Source organism: Lagopus muta, chromosome 2, assembly GCF_023343835.1.
Source record: "Lagopus muta isolate bLagMut1 chromosome 2, bLagMut1 primary, whole genome shotgun sequence".
Classification (NCBI taxonomy): domain Eukaryota; kingdom Metazoa; phylum Chordata; class Aves; order Galliformes; family Phasianidae; genus Lagopus; species Lagopus muta.
The window spans coordinates 34471403-34489129 of NC_064434.1; the positions used below are offsets into that span (position 1 = coordinate 34471403).

Below are 17727 nucleotides of genomic sequence, written 5' to 3' on the forward strand. Positions count from 1 at the left end.
CATCTCAGAAGCACCTAGGTTAGACTGACACTCCTAAGTTCCCTAGGTTTCCAAAATTAAGTTTTTCTGCATTTCTGAAGTTGTCCTACTTCAGAGGTTTGAATTTTGGACAGTCCTGAATAGATCCAGGTACTGGACTCAATGACCCTTGTGGATCTCTTCCAACTTGAGGTATTCTACAACTCTTTAAGGAAACAGGTGAACAGCATGTCAAAAAAGCCAGCCACCTCAGAAGCAACTATTCAACTATATAAACAACCTGCCTAAAGTGTATTCCATTGTACTGCATCCAGGCATTCAGCCATGTTTTGTTCCTTTTCCAGTAAACAGGTACCTGTAAAAGAGTTACCTTGTGACACACTGTCCAAACACCAGCTTGGCAACAGTTTCCACATCCAGCTCAGAGAGTAAAGCAGAGCTCAGCTTTGTAACAAGAGAACACTTTGACACAGCCACACAAGAACCTGGAGAAAGCCCCAACAGCATCTGAAATCTTCCTTTTAAAGGAGGGTGTGGCCATTCCTTAAGAGTTTAATTTGTACAGGTATATAACTCATGCTCTCACATATTACACGTGTTACACCCAGCACATGTTGTCACCAGAACTTTCAGTACTGAAAGATTCAAAAAAACCTTTTTTTTTTCCTTCCTTCTCTCCCCCCCACTTCACTGTATGAAACAAGAAGAGCCATAGAAACTGGTATAGAGGAGAAAACAAATATTGACTTGTAAGATTTTACACGTATCTGGATGGTGCAAACCAACATCCAAAACCATCACAGTTCTGAAGAAACAAGATTTGTTAAACTATCACGGAGTTGTGGAGAGTCCACTAAGTTTTGCCCCAGTGTTGTCTGCAACATTTGCACTGCACTACAGTGGGCAACCAAAAGGGCACCTTCTTGAAATGAAAGTTTCCCTGCTGTAGAAAGACATTTCATGAATGCTTGTCAACAGAAATTGCACCTACCACTGGCTCCCTACACTCTTGAAAGAAAGCAAGCATTCTGCAGAGCTGGAATAGTATTCCAGAATAGTATTCTGAAAAATGACAATCACTTCTCATTACATACATTATATGCTAAGGCTTCACAATAGATATAAAACACTTTATAGATCCTTTCCCCCAAACTGGAGCAAACAGTGGGCTGCACAATGGAAATTAAATACTACTTATTGCAAATTAGAAGTAACAAAAAGATTTGCATAGCATATTTGCCACTTTTCAGTGTAACTGAATACAGCTTTGATAAACAATATACTACAGCATCAGATGCGAGACTTCCATTTCCAAAGCATTGCCAAAGCCAAGCTCGGTCGTCATCTGTGCCAGTTAGGTAGGTGGTCAGTGACAGCAGTCAAGCTGTCTGTGGCAGCAGCAGCAGCAGCCAATGCAAGCTAACCATCCGTTCAATTATTCCCCCATAGGTGGCGTGTTTTTCCAGCTGATGAAACGTCTCTGCTGACACGGCCACTCATCTCTCAACAAAGTACTTCAAACCCAATGTGAGTTACATGAATCCATGATGACCCTGCAGACACATCACTGTGCAAAATTGATAGCCAAGTTAAATGGATTGCTCTCTGAAGTCCCTACATGGTTTTCTCTGAACTTACCTCAAAAAGGTGCTGTAAAGGACTGGATTTCAGCTTTTCTTTCTCACCAAACTGTTGGAAACCCACGCCTAGTAATCCTTGAACAACAAATAAATGTAGAGTTAGACAAGAGCTCAGAGTGCATTGTTCTGTCGTTTTCACAAGCAAGTCTTAACACTGTATGTAATAAAACAAATTCCTTACTACTTTAGCAATATAACAGAGTATGCTCTAAAAGCAAAACGAAAGCATAGCTTGTTATGTCACTATGTTATGTCACTGCATGAAAAAACTGCTAGAAACTAGTATGAAGTACTATGTTGATTTCTTCAATTCCTCAAAAACAGAATTTGTTTCTAGATCTGTAGACAAAATTAGATGCTATGCAGCAACTAGCTGAAAATTAGAAGCCACATACAGGAAACTGCCCAGGGACAGAACATGCTCAGAACTCCTTGTCTGGCTTCCTCCCTTAGCAGTATTATCATTTCAAGGACAATAGAAATTGGGACACAACATGGTATTTCACATACCACTCGTGCAATACTTTCAAGGGAACTTTTTTTCTGAATGCTGAGAACGTGCAGCTTGCTTTCACATATCTGATTTGGCTTCAGCACTTTCCGAAAGCCATCTGAAAGGGCAAGAAATTCAAATCCCAATCTTATTGTCTAAGTCAAAAGGGCTCATTAACTCATTCAGTAATCCAGCAACCAAACCCTGTTGCCTCTTAGATTATCTGAGGGTGCTTTTCAAGTTGTCTCTGCCCCCTGAGCTAACAAGGTCCTGGACTGATGTAAAGCCAGCAGCTGAGGAATGGGCATGCAGGCGCCCCTTTGAAAAACTCTCTGCAGCTAAACAAACAGCACTATCTCAAGAACTTCCCTCTTGGAAACACCAAGCTGTGGCAGATTTAGATAAGAAAAACAAGCTAGAGTCTAGGAAACAAAATGAGTCAGATCCTACTGAAAGGGAGTTTCTTTAAGGACAGCTTGTTTTATGAGCAACTACAAGTTGGCTTCCTACTGAGCTCTTGGACATTGGAGTACCTACACGCTCCACTCTTCGATGCTGGATTCATACTCCAACCCCCTAGCAAGACTTCCAGTTTTTGTTCAGCTCAAATACCTTCCATAGGTTTCTGTCATCCAGCCCTTGTTACGTGTGCCAATTACTGGTAAGATGCAGCACGTGCTGGGTCTGATTTTGACTTTGATGTGCTGACTGGTTAGCTGACAGGCTAAGCAGAGAAGTTAACTGTCACTCCCTGAGGGCACTACATTGTATTCTACACTTACTTGGCTGTCAACTGTCACAAAACTGAAATAATTTTGTTCTCTGAGACATTTTCTTCAGATCTGGTTCAGGTTGGCCAACGTGTTCAGAATTTGTTAGCAGCAGCCTGTCAGGAAGATGGATAGACAGATTGCCTAAGATTGGTTACCTTAAGAAACCTGCCCCAAAACTGCCTGAAGGTTGCGGACTGCTTTGCCATGTTTCAGCAAAATTCATTTTCAATTATTATTTTTCAAAGCCTTTGATGATAGAAGTTGTAATAGAAACACTGACAGATTGTTAATTATAGCACTGCTTCTGGGGAAGGACCATTATACTAATATTCCTATGCTATAATTTTGTGAAGCATGACTACATTGTTTGATATAAAACCTGTCATGTATTTCAGCTGAGCCAGCCCAAATAAAGAAGGGAGCAGCCCTTTGGAAAGCTACAGTTGAAATCACTTTGACAAAGTACAACTTTCACTGCTGTGGTCTGGGCAACAGGTATGAATGTATGTAAGTAACACACATTATCAACTTGATACTTTCTATATAGTTTGCACAAAAATACGTAACAATACTGATATCTAGACATGTCAGTAGAATTTAGTATCTTCAAAGACAGAACGAACAATGTCAGTTGAGAAGCCCTTTACCTACATTGCATTTCATTGCATAATTGCCATTGCCACATTCCTTATACAAGAGCTGGTGATTAAAAAAAAATATGTCTAAGGGGCAAAAGTGAAAGAAATCTACAATGATGAAATTTATTTAACTTTAGGTTAACTCCTTCTGCATTCAATTCCTATGAAATACATCCTGAGCGAAGGGAAACCCTACTATAAAACAGAGCAGAAGTAGAATCATGACAGAAAAGCTGTGGAGGAAATAATTTCACAAAGGAAAAAAGCGTTCCATTACTGCTCTCACAGCCATAAGAACATTCTAGTTGTCTCGATCTCAGGGGTTTACTCTAGAGGTAGAATGGGTTGAACTGAATACCTTTTAAGTACGTTACCTATACTGCTGAACCTGCATGCATAAATGGAGTACAAGTGGGGTATTTCTGCTAGATTTTTAACCCAGTTTTATTCACAAAGTTGATTCACTGAAATGCCCACAAGCAATTGTATCAGCTCAACCAAAGGGGCAGCAGAAGGGCTGAAAGAGCTTCGCTTTTTGTTTGCCATTCAAAGAAAAACTCGTATATATTGACACTGTTTTCAGACCCCACTGCAAAAGCTGTGTGACAGCTCTATGGTTTCCTGGGCCAATTCAGTTTTTCAAGAACAAGGAAGTGGGCATGGCTGCCTTTTTTTAAATGCCTAAAAATCCGACAAAATCAGCTTTGAAGTGCATGTGTGCCTCCTTAGAAAAGGAGAGAATGCAGATAAATTTAACAGAAACCAACAGCACTGTGATTCCCATGGATCAACTGCCATATGACAGCAATACTAACAGATCTAGTATTCAGACAGAAATGAACTCCAGTCAGAATCAGCTATCAACACACTAGGGTTGCACATGAGAGGATTTCTCAGTTTATATCTGATGGACATTTCAGAGGATGTAGGAGCATGTATGTGTGCGCATGCAGATGCACACACTCGCAAGATCGATGGCTTCCAAGGGCCTTTTCACTTCCATATTCTCCACCCACACACTTCTCTTTTCCTACATTTTTAAAGAAAACTGACTATTTTGGGGGAAGTACTGGGATGTCTTTACTAATGAAAACACTTCAGGTCTTAACCTGTCAAAATGCAGCTACTGTGCAAGCCAGTTATTCTCTAGGAATAAGAAGCCTGCTTCCAAAGGGAGCAACAACAAAAGATAAAAACAATGCTACCACACACACAAAGACAACTAAATACAAGAACACTTTAAAAAAAAAAACAACTACTGTTATGTACACAGGAATGGCATAAGTACATAGGCAAGTTAACAAGTTTACTCTCCCACATGCAAAATATGAGTAAGGAAGGCAGTATCACAGACATGTAACATGGCAATGCACATGCATTTTGTCTGCAGGCAGCAACAGCAGCCCATTCAGCTGCTGGGGCTCCACGAGTACGATCAGCACACGCAAAACATTTACCTTGTGCTTTAAAAACAAACTCCAAATAACACATGAGTTGTGTGAGAGGAACTACTAAGGTAAGGAGGAACTGTAGGGTGAATATCCTCCTGTATTTCTCAAGCAGTGGAACAGGTCACACTGACAATGAATCCGACTAGGTTTTGTTAATATTTTAAGGAGACATCATATGCATGTGAACACAATAACGCTTTTTGTGAGCCCAGGATGAATCCAACGTGCTTGCAAAAATTGAAGTCAAAAACCTTGACCATGTTATACAAGGGAATAAGAGAAACAAACATGAAAACATACCGAACTGCATGCCCCAGTCACCAAGGTAATTGATTCTTGTTACTTCATGTCCCAGTGCAGCTTTGAGATTTGCTATAAAATTTCCTGGTAAGGAATCAAAATTGGTGCCATTATTCAGGACTGTACATATTCTACGATTTTCTAGATCAATTTTCTGGTTTTGTATGACTTGCTTTCCATTTCCCTTTTGAATATAATCAGATGGACTGCTCCACAGAAGCTAAAATTCTATTAAATTCAACTAAAACTCTTCAAAACTTCAAACAATAATCTTTTAAGCAAGGAAAAAAATTAAAAAAAAAGACTTTGCTTTTGAGAGATGCTATGAAATGTCTCATACAGATATGCATGTTTGTACCACTGTTGTTTGCATATATTACAAATTGTATAGACGTGAAAAACACTTTTTAAGGGCTTGTGTATTCATAAATACACGGCAGCACACAACTCCACTTCCACAGCCAGGTAATCTCATAGCAGGAGATTAAGCAAGTACTGAAACTCACAAACTGCTGTTTATTGTGAAGTTACACAGAGAACACTAAGTTGTTGAGCAGTACTGAGCCCTTCAGCTCATACACTATGAATCTAATATAGTCTAAACTGAATACCATGTAAGCACACCTTTGTTCTAATTGTTACTGCAACAAAAATGCTTCATGTCTCTCCTGAGCTTTGTTACATCACCAAATTACAAAGAAATGTGTGTATTCCTTTCTCTATTCCTCTGTGCTTCAAGGGTACTTTTTAATCACTCGGCTGATATAAAAAGGATGCAGAAAGTTTTGTTGTCTTCTGTTACAGGAACACCATGCTGTGCTGGGCAGTCTCTTGCCATTCCATTCCCTGTAGGCACTTCATTCTCTTTCTGAGACAAACATCCATCTACAGAACTTTTTAAATTTTTAAAATATTTTTTTCTATACAAAAGGGTCCAGAAGTGAAACAAAGAGCTCAAAATACAACACTCAGCCACCAGCCAATGGAGAGGCAGAATTATTAATTTTATGTAGCTAATTATTATACATGCTACATTATTAAAAATAATACGTTGTCAGCTCTACAGATGCTGTGGGGTATTCTGCTAATCTAGAGATTTCATTGAGAGAAAAAAATAAAAAGAGAGAAATAATGTTTTCTGTATGCCATTAGAGTACTGCACAATAAACAAATTAATTATTCCATTACAAATGGCAGCAATTGTATTAGCAGTACCGGCATCAAGTAATTAACATATAAAGGCAAATGCTTTCCAAGACAGCCACTGAGCCATAACTATGTGACTGCTCCGCAGTCCAGTGCAAATCAGACGTTTAAAATTCAAATGACATTCATAACACCTCAGTGGAAACTGCACTGGGTGTCTTTGTGGAATGATTTTGAACTACTTCGTTTAATGTTCGAAGGCATAAAACTATATTAGGTGTGACTTAATAAATCTGCCAGCAACATACCATGCTCCTTCCTCACTGCATAATGAGTGAAAGGCTTTTAATTAGCAAGCGGAGCCTGACACAGCCAGTCCATGAGAGGAGTGAAAGCTTAGCAGCAAGCCCCTGTCAAGTGAATCACAAAGACAAAGCAGCCCTTTTTGGACACACAGAGATGCACACTCACCTATGATTGTGGAACGCAAGTGTCCTATGTGAAACTTTTTGGCAATATTAGGGGAGCTGTAACAAATGTTCACAAATAACGTTTGGTCAGTGTACAAGACTGCCACATTGCCTAAAGAACTCGATTCATTCGCACAGCCAAACTGTCACAAACCCACAGTTTTCCCTTATAATTCTCTGATTAGCTTCTGTTCCAGACAGCACATCTCTCTATCAAATGTTAGCAACCAGTAAAACAGTAAAAAACAACACAGCAAAGCCCCCTAAATTCCAACTGTGCAAGTGACAAAGGACTTATCCTATCTCCCCACATTTTACATGTTTTGGGCATACGAGTCATTCTCTTCACACTGTTATTAGAAACAAATCTGATACTGGAACAGGTGAATTTGTATGCAAGAATCAGTATCTTAAACCACAACTTCTAGCAAGTGTCTTTTTCTACACTGGGAAACGGCATATCTTTATGCTGAAAAAACTTCCAACACTGCTTTACAATGGTCAGCTTCTCTCTTGTATTTCAGTTCAATTTAAGCTTCCAATAGTGGCATATTATTATTTTTTCTTAGGCATTTACATGGAAAATACTACAAAATAGTTAAGCTAGCTCTTTATAGGTTGTAGTTTCTTATCAACAAAAAGAAACAGTGTGCCCACAACTATTTGTTCTCTAAAACAAAATGGAAGCAGCCCTAACATTCACGTTCCAGATTCAAGGTAAGTGCTCACTTTCTGACTAAGAAAGCCTATAAAACAAGTCTGAGTGAATACAGATTTTTTTAGTGCATAAGGATATGCGAGTCAGACACATCTATTTCCATGAGCAGATGGCCACAAAGAAAATTTTACCGGCCAGAATTTCCAAGGCCAGAAATTCAGATTTATCAAGACAAATGCCTTGCTACTCTGGTGAGTCAGGAATTAATACATTAAGGAAAACTAAGTAACAGGTTAGGAAACTGAAGTCCAAGGGTGGGTGCTGCTGGCTAAAAATTCAGATGATGTTTCTTGATGACAAAACAGAAGAAACCTACTTGAAAACTGAATGCTGCCATATACTAAATGAGAAAGAGGAATGACCTTTTCAAGCACCAAAAATATATTCTAGGGAAAAAAAAACCTCAATTCCCTAGATAAAACATATTCTACTTGAATATAGAACTCTTCTACTTGGCAAATGTTTCAGAAATAAACACAACTGAATACAATATCATAAACACGCTTTAATTTCACAGGCATCATGCATTATGGCGATGAATAGCAATTGTCAGACAAGGCAGTTTTCCTAAAGGACTCATCACGTGTGCTTACCTGAACTCAACCACTGCCTTTTGTTTAGGCACAGTAGAGAAAAGTTCACTTTTTGTTCCATATTGTGTGCCATCTTTCTGCACCTGCTGCAGAACAGTCTGAAGCAGAGGGAAGACAAAAAGAAGGAAAATAAGTTTCAACAACCGAAAACTCAGTCAGGAAAACTTTACCAACCACACAGAAGTCTGATCCCACAGCCTTTTTTTCCACATTAGCAATTAGATGGCCAAGCAAACAAGATATCGTAGCAGATGGAAATGCCATTAAATTTGTAAAGGTGAATCTGATCAGTTAAAAACATCAGAGAAATTGTAAACAGAGATTTTGGTTTAAATCTGCATTGATTTTGGTGAAAACTTAAAAGCAGAAAATGCAGGTCTTACTAAAATCACTGGTTTAGTTGGATAACATGAAAGGGCAAGAGAATCACCCAGAAGTAACTGGTAGGCAGAAAAGTCAAGTCAGTTAAAGAGTGTGGGTAGAACAGGGGCCTCATATGAACAAAGGAGTTCTCACATAAACAGGAGTCTGAATTTACTCTGACCAGGACCCCTGCCATGCCTAATTCACGTAACACATTTTAAATAAAATGTACTGTGTAAAACTTCTGAGCAGTAGACTTAACAAGAGAACATATATCTTTATGTAATCAGATGTTCTCAGAACAGCTGGGTTTTTGTTTCTTCCTTCCTGAATTAGTAACAGAAGCTACATAGCAAACCTTTGAGATCCCTCAAAGCACCCTCCTCCCATGAATAAATCTTACCAAGGCGCTCTTCAAGGAATTTGGCCATTTGTGTGAAATTTCTGTAAGTCTTGTCAAAGTTTTTGCCAACATGTGAATGCAGGCAACACCCACTGAGCACAGCATGGCCCAATCACACAGGCCCAACCAACCCCCTGGGACACGGGAGATCCTTCACAAACTACCTGTGACTGAAGGCCTGCAAAAAAAATCCAGTCTGCTGTAACTGCATGAACACCTGCTTATGCAGGTTACCTGAACAGCACACTTTTATTACTCTTTAGGAAATCGGAGACAGAAGTCCAATAGTCCCTGCCTTCATGATTTCTAAAGCCCATCTAAGAGACAAGACAGTTACTGCAAAACCCTCTTCATCAGCTCACTGCAGGTAGACTGAAACAACAGCTCAAGTGGGCACCTAATGGTCTGAACATTCTTAATAACAATAGGATAGAAAAACTTCAGCCAGGAGTTCATGAGAGGCAAAACCAGAAGAGACATTGCTACTTCTAAATTCAGTAATATAAATTCAAGCTGCTTCCATTTTTTGTTCTAGTACATAAGGCAGATTAATGTACCTATTTTCTTCTAGTTACTTTACCATCAATGCTCGCTGTATTTCTTTATTATTCTTTAGAAAAAACAACTGCTTAATATTCTTCTCTTCTTGTGTTGGAAGAGAATAAGCACACAGAACAGAGAAAGATTAAAAACAGGAGACCTGCAGGAATTCAAACCTCCTCAGAACTACAAATCACTTAAGTCCACAAGGGTTAAATAATAAAAAATGAATACACTCACATTCTACTAAAACTGCTAGATTTTTCTAGGCACCAAAAGCCATCTTGGTTTCTATTCCTCGATTTCCAAAACAGGCCACCTATTTAGTCCCCATGTGGCAAAACATCCCTTTACCCCTTTCCCTACTTGCAAGCCTGTAAATACACTAGAAACCATCTGTACAAAAGCATGTCTACTTTGAAAGTATGGAAACTGCCTAAAATTCCTTAAAATAGTTCTTCAACAGCTTGAAAGCAGTTTGTGGAAAGACGAATCCTATGTTAACTACGCTATCAGCAATGCATTCATGCAGCCAGTTAATTACCTGCATGCACCCTATATGAACTCAAGTGGAAATCTCATTCCATTGAGTGGAAAGTTGTTGGTTTTTTGTTTTGTTTTGTTTTGTTTTTCACCCACCCCTAAGGTCATCTTAAAATTGTTTGGCAATAGAAATCGAAGTAGAATAAGTGAGCTGTGCTTGTAGAGAAACCTTTAATGCAGTGGTCATTATGACACATAAGGTAAGCTAGACATACACACACAAATCATCAAATTTACATTATATATGTTTTCCTTACTAGTGAAAGCCAAAGTTTAGTCATATCTCCTTAGTGATATAATGTAAAATTTTGTGTGCTACTTCCACATTTTTTCCCAACAAAACTCAACTGTGCCAGACATGTAGTTTGCTTGAACCATTATACTGACAAGAATCCACCTACAGACAGCATCTTGTCAAACCCTGCCCAGGAATAAAATTCAACACCAACACTGTTCTTTCAGCAAATTGTCAGCTGTTATGTTTGTGATGGATTACAGACAGCTGATGAAAATCTCAAGAGATGTCTTTGGTAACAAATAAAGCAACTGATTAATAGGAATGCCTAAGCATTAGCAATTCACCAGAAGAGACTTATCACTCAGTAAAAGACAGCTATGAGCTCAAGTGATTCAGTGGAAGTCCTGGTAGGACACTTCATGAGTATTAGCTAAGATCTGAATTCCTACTCAGAAAGCTTATTTTTCTAAGACCACAGTGTTGCTTCCATAAGAACTGCTTAGATTAAGACCCTGAAGAACAACAGTGGAGCTTGCTTCCCAAGTTAGTTCAACTGGCTTAACAACGCTTTCATTCACTTCCCAGTCTAACAGTGCCAGCCAGACACCTGTCCTTATGAAGCTCTTGCAAATAATCCAGACTGAGTGCAATTGAAACACTGCTCTTATAGATTGAGCATGCTAAATTACTGGTTTAACAAATTAAGCTTTCAGTTTCAGTCAGACATTGGCCTTTAAGAAACACATCTTCCTTTTTGTTGTTGTTCTAACAGTAGATCTGTAGTCAAATATTGTTATTTCAGATATCTTTTTATCATCCTTCCTATCTTAAGCAAGATTGTTTATATGCAAGATCAAAATCTTGAACTCAAACTCAAAGTACGTGGCAGAAACAGGGAAGAAAGAAAAGAATGTGGTTATCACAAAGGGTAGATACACTATTTCCTCAAAAAGATACACCTCGGTAACCTTCTTTCTGAATTCTAGGCCTACATAATGGAACAGCATCAGGGATCCGTGGAGAATATTGATGAAAAACAAGCAGTTCTACATAGAAAATATCTAAAACTGAGTATTTCATATTCAGGAATTTATTTTTACCTTAACATGCCTGAAATATTGTACTCACCTTTGCTAGCAATTCCCTGTTTATTGTAAAGTTTACTGTTCCTGGACCAGTGCTGATTTCACTCACTACAGCATCACATTTTAGCTGTAAGAACAAGATAGAACAGTCACTCCCCATGAAAACAAGTAGACAGGGAAATTTTAATTCAATCCATTCAAAATTTAATATCCACACTGGATTAAATTAACATGTTATTTATCTGATTGAAAGCAACCATAAATGGATCACTGAATCAATCCTGCTGATAAAGAATGATTTGATTATTTCTAATCCATGCTTACTAGCTCTGACTACTCAGTGCAAAACTCAGCGTGAAACATCACACATTCATTCTCAGTCCTTGCATGTGCCCAGTTTCTGTTTCATTTTGACTGTGAGTGACCTCCTCTTTAAACAAATTTCGTTTATTTACAGGTTGAGAGTTTGGGCCTCTTCCTTACTAAACTAGCTATGTTTGGGAGCCAAGAAACTTCCTACAAAAACTAACAATAAAATAACCAATCACACACAACTTGGTTAATGCATACGAGAGAGACAGGCAAGCTGTTAATTCTGACTGAAGCACACCAGCACAAGGAAGAAATTATACCCATTTTATAGCTTTTGTGTTTAGAACATGATTTAAACAGGAGGTGCAATCACAGTTAGGCTCTAAGTTCTTTAACTTTTACAAGCTCCAACAATAACAAATTCTACTGTTTATTTATGAGCTACATGAATAAATATTTTTGGGATTGACTCAATTTCCCACCTTTCCATTTTACTGAAGGTCCTTTTTGCCAACATTAAGAGGCAGACAGAAAAATCCCCAGTGCACTTGCTCCATACTATTTGCTCTGCTAAACGTTTTCTATGTAAGCTGTCATTAGTCTTCCAGTGTTTTTCATCTCTCTTCAGTATGAGCGCTCACTTGGCCTCTCCATAGCTTTAAGAACCTCTCCTCCAAGTACAATATAGTTCTACAGTAACCAGACCTCCTCATGCCTGAGACTTGGGTCAGAGTGCCTTTATGGTAGGTAGAGGCACACAGATTAAAAAATAATAATAATAATGAAAAAAGTTCCCCCTCAGCAAAGAACTAACAGTTCAAAGATGAAGCAAAAAATCTTCAGACAAAAATCAAAAGCCAATGAATGTAAGACCTTTCTGACAGGAAATTCTCAGCATATCAGAGCATATTATGCTCCATTTAGCATCACACTGCATTATTTAGGCTACGTTAGTCAACAAAAACTGTTTTAGACTCACCTATTCTAACCTAAATATCCACATTTCAAATGCTGTGACCTATTTCCCTAAGAGCATACTATTGAACCCTGAGGCACTATCAACTGCTTATCACAACAAAAACTCATCACTGCATACATTTCTCTATTCCAATGCTAGTTTTGCGTATAATGGTTCTATTTTGTTTATTTCTACACTGCTCATCTTCTTTGTGGAGTGATGATGCGATCAGACTAAAGAAAAGATAATAAATGCACTACACAACAAGAGATCAATGATATTTTTTTCCTTCAGTTAACCAGCACAGTGTGTACAATTTGGAGGCTTACAGTGTGTACAATTTGGAGGCTTATATTGATGGTCTGTACCTTTTTGCAGTTACAACGGTTTCTACGTTCAACGGTACATGAGTCTCTACACACGAGACTCTGTGGCCAAGGTTTATTTACTGAGCCACAACCAATAAAGGAGGGAGACACATTTGCAACTCTCCAATCATTGGGAACCGGACTGTTTTCAAAGTGACAGACTAGACACTTACAAAAGAATTGCTGCCATGATGTTAGTCGCTTGGACAGAACGCCCACAAAGGCTGTCAAATTCATGGAGGCTTATAAAACCTGAGTGGATTTCAAAACTTCTGAGCAACCTCATCCAAAAACTGCCAGCAACCTACAGGTAACTTTTCCTGAAACTCTTTCAAACTCTGTGATTCCAGGTCATCTTAATGCTGCTTCAGAACTTTCAGTGGTACATTTGTCTGAGCAACACCACCTCTTGCCCTCAGTCAGAATATTCACCTATTACAAAAAATGGTTCTAAGATACGGAGCTCTTCAACATCTCAGCAGTGAAGAATGAAATAAAGAAACAGTTCAGCATCTCAATAATATTGCAATTGTTTTATTCATCCTTGTTAATTCCTGATCAAATAGCAACCCTACTGACTGCTTCTAAAACTTGTTATTTCTAAATCACATAAAGAATCTTTTTTTGCTCTTTTATTTTCTTGCTAGTGCCTCTTTGCAACTTTGCTACTGTTTAGTTTATGTTCCTCTTCACTGGCATCAGCCACATCTTTGTAGATTGTGAAGGATCTTTTTCAAACCCTAGAATCGCCTTTCTGATCCCACTTCCAACTTGATGCACACCAACTCCTCGAAGACTTTTATTTTCTTCCCTGTCCTTTCTGTTTCTTCAAGGCTTGAATCACCTCTGGATATCTTGTTTTGTACACCTGCTGCTTCTTTTTTATACTCTCAATGCCTCAGCTACTGCCGTCTCCCATGGCCTGGAATGGCCACAAAGACACTTCTCTTCTAAGCAAACTTTGATCTCAAGCAGCGAGGGATTGGAAGTCTGGCCTGATAAAGGTAGCATACCTTCTCAGCTAGCTTCTGAGCTCGAAGCTGAAGATCTTGTGCCATGTAATCTCTAGAACTGCCTTCTTCTATGGAAGCAATGGAAAGCTGGAAATCAGCATTACGCCTGAATAAAAGAACATAAGAAAATCAGGGAAGAAATATATTGAAATGATGGGGAGATTTGACAAATCCAAGTTGACACAGACTACGGCAAGTCCAGTTGGCAAGCATAACCCAGTCACAGATGTGGGAATACACCATGGTCAGAAAAATACATCTGAAGACTCAGTATTACCTTCATTCTAACTAATACAGTGCTAAAATACATACAGCAAGATTACCAGTTCAGAATAACAAAGGTTATGCTCATGAATAGTTGCCATTTACCTGCTATTACTATTACACCTCTCAAGCATGACATGAAGCAAAAAACTCACAATATGTTCACCCCAAGGTCATTGACATTGAAACATTTGCCATTTAAGCACTGCCTATTTTGAAGCAAACATTTGTTTGGAACTTGCTTGAATAAAACAACAACAACAGTGGTTTAATTGGATTTGAGCATCCTACAATTGGGCTGGTATGTCAGCTTAGGGCTTTCCGTGTTTCTTTTTTTCCCTTAAGACCCGTTAAAGCCTCACACCAACAAACACAACAGAGATCAGCACAGCAGGACTAAAGGCAAACACTACCGTTTTCTAGAGACAGGAACCGCAGAGATGGACTTTATTAAGTTCTCCGGCGGCAAATCCAAAACTTCAGAGAGCTACATTTGGAATAAAAGCACAAAAAGCGTTAGCATAACGCAGACGCCAGAAAAACCCCGCTCCCTGCAGCTACGAAGCGCTGCGCGGTCTCCTCGCCGTCCAGCAGCGGCGGGCAGCCCACCTGGCGGGCGATGCTCCTGCGAAAGGCACAGGCCGCCATGGCGTTGCTACAGGCGGGAGGTCAACACCGCCCCTTGACCCCACCGCTCCGCCCGCCGAGGGCCGCCCGCCTTTCCGTGAGAGGAGGGGCTTGGCAGCTTCCCTACTGCGCATGCGCCGAGGGTCAGCGCCCGGCGCTGCAGCCCCTCCTCCTGGCGCCGTCCGTCCGTCCATTAGCGCGGGGCTGGCGAGATGAGCGCGCGCTCCCTCTCCAAGGTGAGGGCGGGAGGAATGACGTTGTTTTCTGCGCTCCCACGGCGGAGGGCAACGTACGGGCGGAGGGCGGCTGAGGGGAGCCGGGCTGCAGCGTTGCAGCCTCGGGTCTGGTACTTCCTGTGGTGGGGCGGTGATCGCATAGCGCCTTTCTCTCGTGTTTCCCGCTGAGCTGCGAGGTGCAGCGAGAGCCTTCCGTACCGTGCAGTTACTGCTGTCGGGAGCGAAAGGAGCTGCTTCCAAACCAAGCTCGTTTTTAACCCAGAGCGAGTGGATTTCCCTTTCCAACCAGCCGTTGCTTTTACGTATATGAGTAGTGAAGGGTCCTTGCATTGTGTCCGATGTCTTCCATGTAGCACTTGGCCATCTTACATACTGGCCTCTGCTACGCTGAGTGGTGTTTGGAAATACAACACTTGTAAAGCATTCAGTGGACAGCATTTATATTTCATTTGACTTAAGCAGAGATGAGGGTTGCATAAATGATCCGAGGGTTGGAACATCTCCCCATGAGGACAGGCTGAGAGAGCTGGGGTGTTCAGCTTGGAGAAGAAAAGGCTCTAAGGAGATCTGAGAGCAGCCTTCCAGTATCTAAAGGGAGGCTGTGAGAAAGAAGGGGACAGGCTCTTTAGCAGGGTCTGTGGTGATAGAACAAGGGGAGGTGGTTTCAATGTAGAAAAGGGAAGATTTAGATTGGATATAAGGAAGAAGCTTTTTACAATAATAAGAGTGATGAGACAGTGGAACAGGTTGCCCAGAGCTGTGGTGAGTGCCCCATCCTTGGAGGCATTCAAGGCCAAGCCAGATTCAGAGCAACTTGATCTGGCTGTGTATGTCCCTGTTCCTTGCAGGGCAGTTGAACTAGATGGCCTTTAAGGACCCCTTCCAACTCAAGCAGGTCTGTGATTCCTAAGACCGTTTTTCAGAGGCCAGTATAGGTATTGGTGTTGGAGTACATATTTGGACCAGAACAGAAATAACATGTCCAATATCATCCAACAGACCAGCATCTGTGAGCAATATTGAACATCACTCTGGAGCTTTATTTTTACTTGATCATTCTTTTACCATTGGCTGAACTTATCGCTGGTTGAGTTCAGTGGTCTTTGTTTATGCAAGTGTCTCAGTTGGGAAATAAATGATTGAATCAGTCTGTATGTAGACCTTGAACATTTGTGGTTTTTCTTCATTCTGGCTCTAGCACAGTAACCTCACAGTGAGAGTTGGGGGATGAGGGGAGACCACACTACGGCCTTCTAGTACTTGGGAGCTTATAGTGGGAGGTGTCTCTGCCTGTAGCAGTGGAGTCGGAACTGGATAATCTTAAAGGTCCCTTCCAACCCAAACCATTCAGAGAATTTCATGATAATCAATAGACATCAACTTTTTACACTGATAGTGTTAAAACAAAGGGGAATGGTTTTAAACTAAAAGAAGGGAGATTTAGATTAGATATTAGGAAGAAACAGTTGGGTGTATTTTGCTTGGGTGAAAGGAAAAAGTCTTATAGTAAGGGTGGTGAGTAACTGGAACAGGCTACCCAGAGATGTAGTGGATGCTCCATCCCTAGACTTTCAGGGCAAGGCTGGATCAGGACCTGGGCAACCTGTTCTAACTGTGATGTCCCTACACATTGCAGGGGAGTTGGACTAGATGACCTTTAAAGGTCTTGTCCAACTCTAAGGATTCTATAATTCTAAGAAAGTCTTTACTCAGCAGGTAGTGAAATACCAGCACAAGCTGCCCAGAGGAGACCAGGTTGGTTGGAGCCCCGGGCAGGGGGTTGGAACTGGGTGGACTTTAAGGTCCCTTCTAACCCAAGCCATGCTGTGATTTTGTGATTCTGTGATCTTTTCTGAGTTGGGATGAACTTGGCCTCTGTAAATAAGGGGTATCATTGGCTTCTGTAAATGACTGCATTATTCTGGATTACCTCCATTCATCCCAGCCTCTTGCTTTATTTTATTTCTAACTGAACCTTTAATGGGAAAACTCCACTGATATGTCCCGGGGGAATCATTTCATCTTATTTTTAAGCTTATTGAATGAAGGTGCATGAGAAGTTCAAGGATTCCTTTCTTGCTGCTCTATCTGATGGATGAGCTGAAGAACATAATTGAAAGGTGAACAGGTTCCTCACAGGGATGCTGGGATACTGCATCCACTGCTTTTCCATCTTGAAACAGGAAAATAAAGCGCAGCAAACAAATTGGTATCCGTAGGTTGCTGGCATTTCATTTCTAGTTGTTGGTTTAGTGGAGCACTAAGTTTAGCAGGGAGCAAAGTGGCCTCAGGAGTCACAGTCAGAGTGATGCTGATTTTGAAGCTTTTATTTTTCTTGCTATTCTCCAGGGCTGCTTTGTTTTTAAACCAAACCCCAAGAGGAGAAAATTGTCTCGGACAACAGGTTAGTATGCTTTGCTATTTGTTGTTGTGCTTTGAAGGGGTTAATCCTGGAAGCTTCAGTCCTGGTTGAATTCTGTCATAGCTGTGTGAAAATGGCTCTTTGATGTCAATATTGGTGAAAATTCATTTCTTCAGAGGTACACAAGCAAGTAGTTGATGAATGTGGTTTTTTT

The 17727-nt window shown here is 40.3% G+C and overlaps 2 protein-coding genes across 3 annotated transcripts in view; one reads left to right on the forward strand and one right to left on the reverse strand.

The window, feature by feature from the left end:
• The window catches only part of RARS2 (arginyl-tRNA synthetase 2, mitochondrial), a 34314-nt gene extending 19308 nt beyond the window's left edge, over positions 1 to 15006 (reverse strand). Inside the window, exons 1-8 of the mRNA XM_048937869.1 lie at positions 14898 to 15006; positions 14702 to 14775; positions 14025 to 14130; positions 11417 to 11500; positions 8202 to 8299; positions 6892 to 6947; positions 5275 to 5358; positions 1618 to 1694 (exon numbers count right to left, since the gene is read on the reverse strand). Of these exons, the coding sequence (XP_048793826.1) occupies positions 1618 to 1694; positions 5275 to 5358; positions 6892 to 6947; positions 8202 to 8299; positions 11417 to 11500; positions 14025 to 14130; positions 14702 to 14775; positions 14898 to 14936 (618 nt within the window). The 5' untranslated portion in view covers positions 14937 to 15006. The remainder of the gene's footprint in view (positions 1 to 1617; positions 1695 to 5274; positions 5359 to 6891; positions 6948 to 8201; positions 8300 to 11416; positions 11501 to 14024; positions 14131 to 14701; positions 14776 to 14897) is intronic.
• Positions 15007 to 15034: 28 nt separating this feature from the next.
• The window catches only part of ORC3 (origin recognition complex subunit 3), a 42620-nt gene continuing 39927 nt past the window's right edge, over positions 15035 to 17727 (forward strand). For both annotated transcript variants that reach the window (XM_048937863.1, XM_048937864.1), the window contains exons 1-2: positions 15035 to 15151; positions 17501 to 17555. In XM_048937863.1, coding sequence (XP_048793820.1) covers positions 15128 to 15151; positions 17501 to 17555 — 79 coding nt within the window. In that variant the 5' untranslated portion in view covers positions 15035 to 15127. The remainder of the gene's footprint in view (positions 15152 to 17500; positions 17556 to 17727) is intronic.